Source organism: Tubulanus polymorphus, chromosome 9 (assembly GCF_964204645.1).
Source record: "Tubulanus polymorphus chromosome 9, tnTubPoly1.2, whole genome shotgun sequence".
NCBI lineage: Eukaryota > Metazoa > Nemertea > Palaeonemertea > Tubulaniformes > Tubulanidae > Tubulanus > Tubulanus polymorphus.
Window position 1 is genome coordinate 15253094 of NC_134033.1, and position 11413 is coordinate 15264506.

At 39.4% G+C, this 11413-nt stretch overlaps 1 protein-coding gene across 2 annotated transcripts; it reads right to left on the minus strand.

Annotated features, from left to right (window-relative positions):
* Positions 1-53: 53 nt before the first annotated feature.
* On the minus strand, positions 54-6103 carry LOC141910985 (motile sperm domain-containing protein 1-like). 2 transcript variants are annotated; one of them, XM_074801907.1, is made up of 7 exons: positions 6013-6103; positions 4593-4808; positions 3656-3731; positions 3094-3188; positions 2315-2452; positions 1653-1805; positions 54-603 (listed from the first exon to the last, which is right to left on the minus strand). In XM_074801907.1, exons 2-7 carry the CDS (start codon positions 4774-4776, stop codon positions 572-574), a joined length of 678 nt encoding a protein of 225 aa, XP_074658008.1. In that variant the 5' UTR covers positions 4777-4808; positions 6013-6103; the 3' UTR covers positions 54-571. The 2 variants fall into 2 exon arrangements, with proteins under 2 accessions (XP_074658008.1, XP_074658009.1); XM_074801908.1 differs by having other exon boundaries at positions 5805-6074.
* Positions 6104-11413: the final 5310 nt, after the last annotated feature.

Here is an 11413-nt window from a genome sequence, read left to right on the forward strand (position 1 = left end):
AAACATATATATTATTACTTATTAGTACATTTACTATATACATTTACATTGAGACATACAGACTGTTCCACTGGCCGTCTGGCCCTACATTCCTTCAGACACTCATCGTTGATTACTGTTGATTGTAGCTTATTTTCAATTAAGATGTCCCGGGTAAAGTTCTGAACACATGTGAAGTGTGGGCGATCAGTTTTTGAAGGTATGCTGATAAAATGTGTAATGTCTGGTGTTTTTAGTTCATTTTCAATTGAAAATGTCTTAAGTGAAGCACTGAACACATGTGAAGTGTGGACGAATGGTGAATGTCTAAGGGGATGCAGGGTGTAGGCTTTATTAAACAAAATATCCATAACAGTAATCAGTACGTAGCTGGGTGAATTGTCAGTTCGTTTTTCCATCCCTCTCACAATAAACCACACGTACGGGTTTGGTGATGATGATGAGAATATTTCAGGAATGTGTTATTGTCAAATGCTGAAATCCCTGCACAAACATCGATCGCTGTCGAGAGTCTGCTCTCGAGTTGTTGTTGTCGTTAACTATTAACTGAAGTTCCTAATTTAAGCCATTGTTACGTGCGCAACAGAACCATCGTAACCAGACCTGTTAAATTGAGATAAAAAGAGCATAAATTCATTATTCGGTCGTTACATAGTCAAATGAGATGAGAACAGTTCTGTTTACTCAAAATATTACTCATCTCAGGGATGAGTAAATGCAAATAAAATTTGAAACAACAAATTGAGGCCAGTCTGAGCTCATTTTGGTTCTATAACCAATCTAACAACTTGAGACCAGTCTAAGCTCATTTTAGTTCTATAACCAATCTCACAACTAAAGACCAGTCTAAGCTCATTTTGGTTCTATAACCAATCTAACAACTTAAGACCAGTCTATGCTCATTTTGGTTCTATAACCAATCTCACAACTAAAGACCAGTCTAAGCTCATTTTGGTTCTATAACCGATCTAACACCTTAAGACCAGTCTAAGATCATTTTGGTTCTATAACCAATCTAACAACTTAAGACCAGTCTATGCTCATTTTGGTTCTATAACCAATCTCACAACTAAAGACCAGTCTAAGCTCATTTTGGTTCTATAACCAATCTAACAACTTAAGACCAGTCTATGCTCATTTTGGTTCTATAACCAATCTCACAACTAAAGACCAGTCTAAGCTCATTTTGGTTCTATAACCAATCTAACAACTTAAGACCAGTCTAAGCTCATTTTGGTTCTATAACCAATCTAACAATTTAAGACCAGTCTAAGCTCATTTTGGTTCTATAACCGATCTCACAACTAAAGACCAGTCTAAGCTCATTTTGGTTCTATAATTTATCTCACAACTTAAGACCAGTCTAACCTCATAGTTCCATAAGCGATCATTCATTTATTAGGTATGCATAAAATTTGAATTTTTCATAAGTCCCTGTCAGCCATTTTTGTGTATACATGCACTTCAATAAGCAAGTCAATAAAAATGGCTAAAGTATAAGATAAAATGGCCGATTTTGCGCATGAGGGATTGAAAAATTCCAATGTGATGCATACTTACAAACGATCCTGATTTAAATGAAATGAGTACATGGAAGTTTACTCAATTCGTACATACTCCTATGAGTGGAGTACAGTACGATTTATTCTCACCTAACACATAAGCGGCGATGAGTTTCTGGTTTTGCGATAGATGTATATACGTTGGTAAGCGAGATTCTCGGTCTCCTTGGTTCGGCAACATCAGCGCAAAAATACACGAAATGGCCGCGAATATTACGAACAAACTCGGACCACTGGAACGACCTGGAAATATACATCATAGATTTATAACAAGAGTTGTTACAGATCAGGTAATCCAATATTCTGATATTTTCCTGATCCTCGACCCGAAGATCCCTGATTGAATCATGAGATATCCTCAGTGGGGGTTGTCTCCTATCAAGAGGTTCCGCTGTGCCACTCGTCACCGGCAAGAACAATGAGACACCAAAAATTCAAATTCCCTGATTAAATCAAAGGATATTCTCAGTGAGGGCTGTTTCTTATCAAGAGGTTCCTTGTGCCACTTGTCACCAGCAAGAACAACAAGACACCAAAATTCAATTACCCCGGTACCCTATATTTCAAGAAAAATCAGAATTCTTGGGGGGTAGATAGAAAAATCAGGAATCCCTGATTTTCACCGATAAGAATCCTATTTGCAAGGAATCCCTCGACAATATTTTATCACAATTTCGTCAATTCAATATCGATAAACAAAATTAAGCGGAAGTTTTGATAACGAATCCCGTGAACTATTTTTTCGATTTTACCTTGCGATGGATTCAACATTCTCTGCTGTGATTCGCTAGCAGACGACGTTGTCGCTCGTGGCAACTGTTCAAATTTATCATCGCCGGCGTGTGATTGGTCGATGGTCGGCAGTAATATCGATATTACATCTTTTTTACCTGCGAAAAGAAATTCATACGACGAAAAATTATAAGGAAAAAAAAGTATCCTGGATATAAGAAGTTTTCATGGAGTTTCAATTGAGAAAATTTCAAGGAAGCGTCTTTTTGATATCGCAATTACTGTCGACTCCTTCTAAATCGTTTATCTCAGTAAACCATTAATTCAGTGGTTTTGTAAGCATATTTTTATCCTACACACTACCCTTTTTAACCCTTTCAGTGCTGACTATTTAATACCCTATAGTGCTGGAGATAATTTGAAAATCTTTAAAAATTCCTCCCTAAGGTGTTAAATAAAGGGAATAGTGTGTCTACACCGTGGTGCAGTGTATCGTTAGTTACTAATATTTCACTATGTTTGACAGGTGCTGCCATTTTTCAAGAGAGATAATTACTAATTCCTAATTACATCAATACACTGCATTGCGGTGTACTAGCAAAATCCATCACTGATTTATACACCGCACTGCGGTGTAGACGCACTGAAAGGGTTAAAGGGGTTTCAGACATTTCGCTCAAAATAAAGGAGTCTTGAGCACCTTTAAAAGCATTTTCCGCTTTTTAAGAAGGAATCAAGGAGTCGTAGGGACCCTACGGTAGGGGACCCTACGGTAGATTCGAATTCGAAAGAAACTCACCGATAACCGACTTTTGACCTCGTTCCGAAATCTGAATACGGAATTTATCGCGGATTCCTTCGTTTTTCGAGCAGACGTCCGTGTGTCGTATTACTCTGTGAAAAAAAATATACACATCAATTCAACAACGCATTGAAAACATAACTGACAAAATTTCCGGCCACTTTTTTATTTGAGTTGCTTTTTCAGTTTTGATAGCCAGGGTTCCCACGGGTTTTGAAAAGTCTTGGAAAGTTTTGGAAAATGGGAATTTTTTTCCACGCCCTGAAAAGCTATGGAAATTTCGTTTTTCTCATCATGGCTATGGAAAAGGTATGGAAAATGAGAAAATGACCTCAAAATAAGAATTTCCTTCAAATTTGAATTATAGGCTATAGGCCTAAGCCAATTGTCACCACTGAGAATTTTGATTAAAAAAAGGAGCTTTTTCCTTGATGTCCAGTTGAAGTTGCCAGTTTCTAGGGGTAACAGGTAAAAATCCCCTAGATTGGCGATATATAACTTAGTGGTATGGAAAATTTATAATCTGGGTATGAAAAATGATATTGGGAACCCTACTTACATATCTACACAACATCGTGGTTTCACAACTCCCTCTGAATCGGTCACTAGATATTTCTTCGGTGATGTAGATAAAACTGAAATATAGTCGAATGTTTTTTTAGTGGAACCTCGTAGTTAGAACAAATTTCACCGTGTTGAAGCTAAGTAGAGAGAATCCCACAATAATAGCGGAAAAACTAGAGTCCGAAAATGTAACTGAAGCTGGTAGTTTATTCAACGTTTCGACTATATCCAAATAGTCATCTTCAGGAATAATGATTCCTGATTCCATTATTCCTGAAGATGACTATTAGGATATAGTCGAAACGTTGAATAAACTACTAGCTTCAGAAAATATCCAACAGGTGTGATTATCAAAATGGGCCTATTATCGACACCTGGCATCAGAGACTGTATAATACTTAGTTTCAACACGTTACAATTTTAATATCTGCCCTCGGTAGCTCAGTTGGTAGAGCGGAGGACTGTAGAAGGCATCTGTCTCCAGAGCTGAACTCCTTAGGTCGCTGGTTCAAATCCAGTCCGAGGGCAACATTTTTTTCTGACTCCTGCATCCTGTTCCATAGTTGAGGGTTGAGACTTAAGTCAAAAAGTCATCTTAAATCTTAAGACTGGTCTTAAATTGCTAGATTCTCCATAGAACCAAAATGAGCTTAGACTGATCTTAAGTTGTTAGATTGGCTATAGAACTTAGAAGGTCTTAAGTCTTAAGTCTAAGCCTTGATTATGGAACCAAACAACAACAACAACGATAACAACTTGATTATTCAGTATAAGTCATTAGGCCGATTTGGAAAAGTTATCAATATGATAATCGTCCCAGGTTAAGTGAATTTGAATATTACGAACTTGTTTCAAAATGGAGTTATTGACCTCGGACTGAGGTTCAAAAGTTAAGACAAGCTCGACTTCAATTCGATGACGATAAATCTTACCTTTGAATTTCAAGACGAAGTCGTACGGATTATAAACAGTTAGGACTTGTTTATAAGATGATTGATCATCCGTGTAGAAAGTGACCGACGACGGGAACACGAATACCGGTACTTTATTACCGGTGCTGCCCCCTGCTGCCGCGTCCCGCAAACCTCCCACAGACGTAGAGTGACCGGAATACATCACTAACTCAGACTGGATTTCTGACGTCGTATCTGAGAAAAAATAAGAGAAAAAAGTCGTAAATAGTCAGGTCCACGAGTGGGTACCGGTAATTAGTTACGGTACCTAGTTTACATAGTGTATAGGGGATTATTCATTTATTATTATTTACGTACGCATAAAATTCGAATTTTTCTACCCCCCTCCCCCTCTGTACGCAAAATCGGCCATTATTTCATATACATTAAGCATTACAGTACGCAATTGCACTGACCCCTCCCCCTCCCCTAATGCGTACGTAATAAATGAATGACCCCTAGGAGAAAAGTTTGCACAAAAACCACCCAATCAACCATTACCATTTGTGATGTATTTTTACGTCACAAATGTGTTTACTACAATCGCTGGTGTAGTGAGTCATTACGCCACTGGTGTGTGGCCATACTATATGCAGCTTGGGCCAAATTCGGTTTTCGTATCTAGTCGACTAGTGGTCGGAACTAATAACCGAATGCGCTTGATTTTCGAACTATTTCCGGAATATAGTTCCGACTTACGGACATTCGGTTTCGTTTAGTTCGACTATAGTCGACTAACTCAGAAAACTGAAGGAGGCCTTGTCTGCTTCAATTTAATTCCAATTTTTACTCATAGATGGAGGATTAGTACCTCTAACAGCCTCTAATACCGAATTTATTTGAATTGAATGACGCAATTGGGTTCGAATCCTGGTGAGGTACGTTACATTATCTGCGGTAGTGAAGAGGTCAATGGTTCACTGAGATAAACATCACCGAATTAGGAGGAGTCCGCAGTAATTGATATATTTGTAATATAGACATTTCCTTGAAATTAAATGACCGATCGATCGTGAAACTAAACTAAAACCACAGCACGGACCGGTCACTGACAATTAGCCCCACAGACAGTGAATAGGCCTACGTGCATAGCCAAAAAAGGGAGTTCACCACGAATGAACCCCCCTTCACAAAATAATTCTTCTATGCTAAGGTAACAGAATATTCTTATGGCATTAAAGGAACACATACTTTTTCACCCTTTTTATGGCTTTGAAAACCTAATCTTCATCTCTCTCTAGTAATACTCCACCTCCATCAAAAATCAAAATCACATTCACAGATAATCGTGGCAACGTCCCTCCCTGGGCCCTGCCTCTCCAGTTTGATCGACCCCCGATCTCTGATTCACCTAAAAGAAGAAACACGGAAACAAAGGGTTCGAATTTTCATATGTTACCTGCATTTCAATACATTTGACGTAAATATTACGAAATATCATTCAGTTTCTTTTCAATCGGAATAAAGTTTCATTTAATTTTGTGGCTCCACGTACTCTATGATCGCGCGCTACGGCTGTGTACATAACCTTACTTATAAGAGAGAGGGCGCCATGAGCTGGTAGTTATTTGGCGGGCTACGAGTCCACAGCGAACTGAGCGTAGGGTTTCATACACTGAAAATGTACTTTTCATCCTCACCAAAAGATTCGTTATCGAATCTCTAAGCTGATTATTACTTATTGAAAGGAATTGATCCAACTTTTTGGATATGATCTCTGATTCCGTTTATTTATTCTTTTCGCAATAAAACGTTCATTGAATTTATGGCTCCACGTAACCTTTCTATTTTAGCACAGGGGTGGGCACTACAAGCTGGCTAAGGACAGAAAATTAACTCGCGGGCTACGAGTCCACAGCGAAGTGAGCGTCACGTCTTTCGCGCCGAAAATACGGTTTTCACAAATATGAGGAGAATCGTTATTGAATTTATGAAATGCTCACGTGTTTTATTTCATTTGTTTCATTTCAACGTGGGGAGAAAATTTCCTGATTCATGGGTGGAGGCCGTGGTCTCGGGATCCACAGACCCGTGTCTTCGCGGGCAATATTGTCTTTTTCACCAAGACGATCGTAGACTGGTCACATGGAAATTGCATATTTTTTTTATGTATTCCTCTACAAATATCTAATACCGAGGTTGGGACTCCGCTAATTAGCCTATGGTACCCGGCTGGCTGCTTTATACTATATATTCTTAGATCTGGACCCCTGACTCCCAGTTTTCTTAGATCCGCCCCTGTGATTAATCATCTTTATTGCCCCAGTAGCGTTCAATGGATGCCGAGGCTCCACCATTGGGTCTAGTTGGACAGTCGTAACTTAAGTTTAACAGTGTGGTCCTTAAATCCGGTCTGAAGTTGTTAGATTGGCTATAGAACTAAGATGGCCTTCAATCTAAGCATGCCCCATCAGTTTATTCAAATATTCTACAAAATCTTTATCATAACGCACAAATGAATGTATACTCAAGTGGACCTACAAGTTGTTTGATTGGTTGTAGAAACAAAATGGAGCCTAGAGTGATCTCGAGTTGTTAGATTGGTTATAGAACCAAAATGAGCTTAGACTGGTCTTAGTTAGATTGGTTATAGAACCAAAATGAGCTTAGACTGGTCTTAAGTTTGTTAGATTGGTTATAGAACCAAAATGAGTCTAGACTGGTATAAAGTTGTTAGATTGGTTATAGAACTAAAATGAGTTCAGGCTAGTCTCGAGTTGTTATTGCTAATTTAGAACTGATATACGTTAAGGCTGGTCTTAAATCTAAGTCATGACTGATTTCAAACGCACAAACAAGAATATATTCATGCCTAAAATATCCTCACTTGCCATTAGTGTAGATAGAATACCCAATTGCCGCAGTAGCGTTCAATGCGTTTCTTTTCAAGTATCATTTTTACAGCTTATTAAGCACACAAATAAGTATATACCAACATTCTTTGAGTGTCGTTTGTTGCAAACACCCGCGAATATACTGTCTGTACAGTCACACACATAATAACAAAATAATAATTGTTATCGGCTTTCACAGTATATTTTGACGACGATGGTCAACTCAAAACTGTCGATGTAACGCTACTTGTCTAGTATCGTTTCTGTCAATGTGATTTGTTTAATCAGCTTATTTAGCTCTGGTTGGATACTCTCAACTCGCTGAAATGTTGCCTCATTATTCGACTCCTTACTACTCTCGAGTCTAGTGTTCTTCAACTCTTGCCAGATTCACTGACCCTGTGAATTTAATTGATACTAGACGCAGACGCGCGCCTCAGACAAGGCGCGCTTGTTTGTACCGTAATTATTTCTTCACTGTGTTGTGTTTTGAGAGAAAGAGTGAGAGGAGGGAGAGGATGAGAGAGGAGGAGGAATGAGGAGGGAGAGAAGGGGAGATTAGGTAAAAGTTTTGAGAGTTTTACAGCAAGACAGGCCTGTAGAGATAGGTTGGGTCGAGGTTTTTAGGGTTTTGGAAGTGGCAGAGTTGGGGAGAAGAAAAGGAGCGAATCAGAAAAAGTTTTAAGATTACGAGGTAGACTAAGAGATTAGGGAAATGGGGAAATGAGAGAAAAGAGGTGAGGGCGAGAGGGGACAGAGAGAGGAGAGGAGAGAGAGAGGGAGAGAGGGAGGAGAGGAGAGAGAGGGAGAGAGAGGAGTGAGGAGAGAGGAGATAGAGGGAGAGAGAGGAGAGGAGAGAGAGAGGGAGAGAGGGAGGAGAGGAGAGAGAGAGAGAAGAGAAGAAAGGAGAGAGAGGAGAGGAGAGAGAAGGAACGAGAGGAGTGAGGAGAGAGGAGAGAGGAGAGGGGAGAGAGGAGAGAGGAGAGGGGAGAGAGAGGAGTAAGGAGAGAGGAGAGAGAGGAGAGAGAGAGGGAGGAGAGGAGAGAGAGAGAGAAGATAGGAGAGAAGAGAGGAGAGGAGAGAGAGGGAGAGAGAGGAGAGGAGGGAGAGAGAGAAGAGAGGAGAGAAGGAGGAGAGAGAGAAGAGAAGAGAAGAGAGGAGAGAGGAGAGAGGAGGGAGATGAGAGATAGGGAGATAGGGGTTGAAATTTGAGGCGATACCAAAAAGGTTAGGAGATTGAAGAGAAGATATAGAAAAGGATGGATTAAACTCATCTCTTACACAATTGTTTACAGTTTGTTTTGAAATAAGAGTAAAAATCTAAACGCCTTAATTCAATCAACATCACTATATATAATGTGTAATATCTATTGGAACAGTAAACGTAAAGATGAATAGTGACGGTTAGCTTGATTTTATCAGAAAAACGAGCTTCCATTTAACAGCTAGTGTGGAAAGTTCTCCAAATGAGTCACATTCACCCGGACTTTTAATAAAATCAAGTTAACCAGAGAAAACCTTCAAATCTGTCATAGCGTTTGTCTGATTCGACACCTGATTAACACGGCAACTTAATTTATGAGGACATAAATTAAAGTTTTTAACCGAGAAATCATTCGCAAAAAACTGCGCCGCAGTCGCGAACTCCGATCCCTGTGGCGCCGGTGACGTGGTTCATGCGGGAAAAACTACGGAGCGGCAAGAGAAAAAATAATACCGGTTTCTTCTCTGACAACGTAAACACCTTTAAACCATTGTCAGCGAGGCAAGCTATCATAGTGTCTCGGATAATGCACCTTAATAACATTCTTAGCAGAAACGGAAGTTTTCCCCACAAAAGCCCCTTCTCACCTCGCGAAGTCTTCTCATAAAAGAGAGCTTCCGAATTAACAATTTCGCTAATGCCAGCCGTGTTTTTACGTGTCATTCTTAACAATGGCAACTGCGTTTGGCAACAATCACGGCGGTTTCGGTGTTATTTCGTCCAACAATTAGCGAACAAGGAAAATTGCCCAGTTTGACGTTCGGAACGGAGCGGGGTGACGATCTTTACAGATATTTGTATCGCTGCTGAAATTGCCCCGGTAATTTTCTAGCTATTGTTCACGCGGCGATGTGGCGTTCGCGACGACGCTCTTCGTATTGGCAGCGATGGATGGAGTCGCGCTTTTGGAATTGTTTTCACAGTTTGACTGCTCGCGCAGTGGCAGTCTCTGAGACCGTCGTCGGTACAGGTTTGACAGGTTTGCCGGGTCCAATTTACCGCTGAAAGGTGAGGCGTTTATCGTTAGAGACGATGCGCGAATGGGTCTAGAGGTGATTTTCAAGTCCCCCCTGGTGTAGAAAATCGTACCACTACACGATAAATGAAATGAATGCTAATCGTATTACACATGTGTTAGATATTACAGACCAGATTTCTTGATATCTCTGAATTGTAACATTTTTCGCCAAAAATTAGAGTAATTTGATAGAACAAAATATTTTGTTACATTTGTTTTATCGAAAATGAACTGAAATTATTCTGATTTTGAGAATATTTAGATATTTTTGGGTGTGATCGAGAGCATGTACAGGGCTGTGGTCAGCTTATGGTTTAAAGGATCATCTACACTACAAATCTGGTCCAAATGTAGATGGGGTATACATCACCCTAAATAAGATGTTAGAAAAAGAAAAAAAACAACATTAATATAACAATCATATTACGAGGCATGATTAGCAATAACTATAACAATTTGGAAGACATATCACCGGGGACAAGTCCCTATCAACCACTTCACAACTGAATCGTAGTAATTGAACAGAGAAGTTAGCCTGCTTATGGACCTAGACTCCACGGTCTGGTCAGTGTATTTTGAGAAGAGTAGCTGTGCTGTCTAGTCAGGCGTTATGACTCTACTGACCGACAATTTTCTTTATTCTCTGATCATAAAAGCTTCCGTAAGGTCGTTTTCTTAAACACGTTTCTGGTGACCATTTAGTTTAGTGGTAATCTATTCAATACCCTATAGTTCCCGGTTATCTTCGGTTTCTAAGGCTATTTCAGAAATATTCTTGATATGTTTCGTGCGTAAAGGTCAACTATTGAAAAATATCGAAAATGAAAAACAGAATAATTGCAAACTTTTACGAAGAATTCCGGGCCGTCCCCAAATTAACTACTGACAACATATTCACCTGTCGTACTGACTTAACTTCGTTGTACGAAAAGATTCATGTTCGGTTTGGTTTTTTTTACGGTGTTATAACTCGGAAAAAAAGAGAAACATAAGACAAAAAGAGCCGGAGGCGTTGAACGAAGAAACACACACGCGACGACATGACTCGAATCATCATCATCACCTATTGTAAGAATGGCAACGTGTGTATCAAAAGAGTCCAAACAATGGAGTTTCCTATACCAGGTGTTGTCTAGTATAGAATGCCCGAAGTCATTTAACTTTAATGACACTAAAAAAAGCGACGTCGTCTTGACAATTCTCAGTTTGTTATACGGAGTGGCATAAACACGAGACACCTTTACGTACTCGTTTACAGAATTACTTTTTTGTTTTCAGCACATGCTCACTGCTGTCCTCCCTTTCAGGAGCGGATATAGATAAGACAACATAATTCCGTAGTGGAATATTTCTAGATGCTGAGAAAATTATCAAATTTTTCAAACCCCTTGAACCACTTGCCGCGTTTTGCCGACATGAAGTTTTGTGTATTAGAATATTTCTAGATGCTCAGAAAATGATTGATTTTCTCAAAGCCTTCTGAAACGTAAAACCTAAACGGCCTCGTCTCCATGGCACTCGCTGTCGTGTTCTATTTACATATGTATATATAACCCCAAATTCTTCCTATAATTCCTGGTTCCGCTCCCGCTATTCAGAACTCACAGTGATGAGGAAAAGTAGGTTTTCTTAAAACTGTAACATTAATGTGAATTATGATGATAACTATGTCTTTATTTCTTAC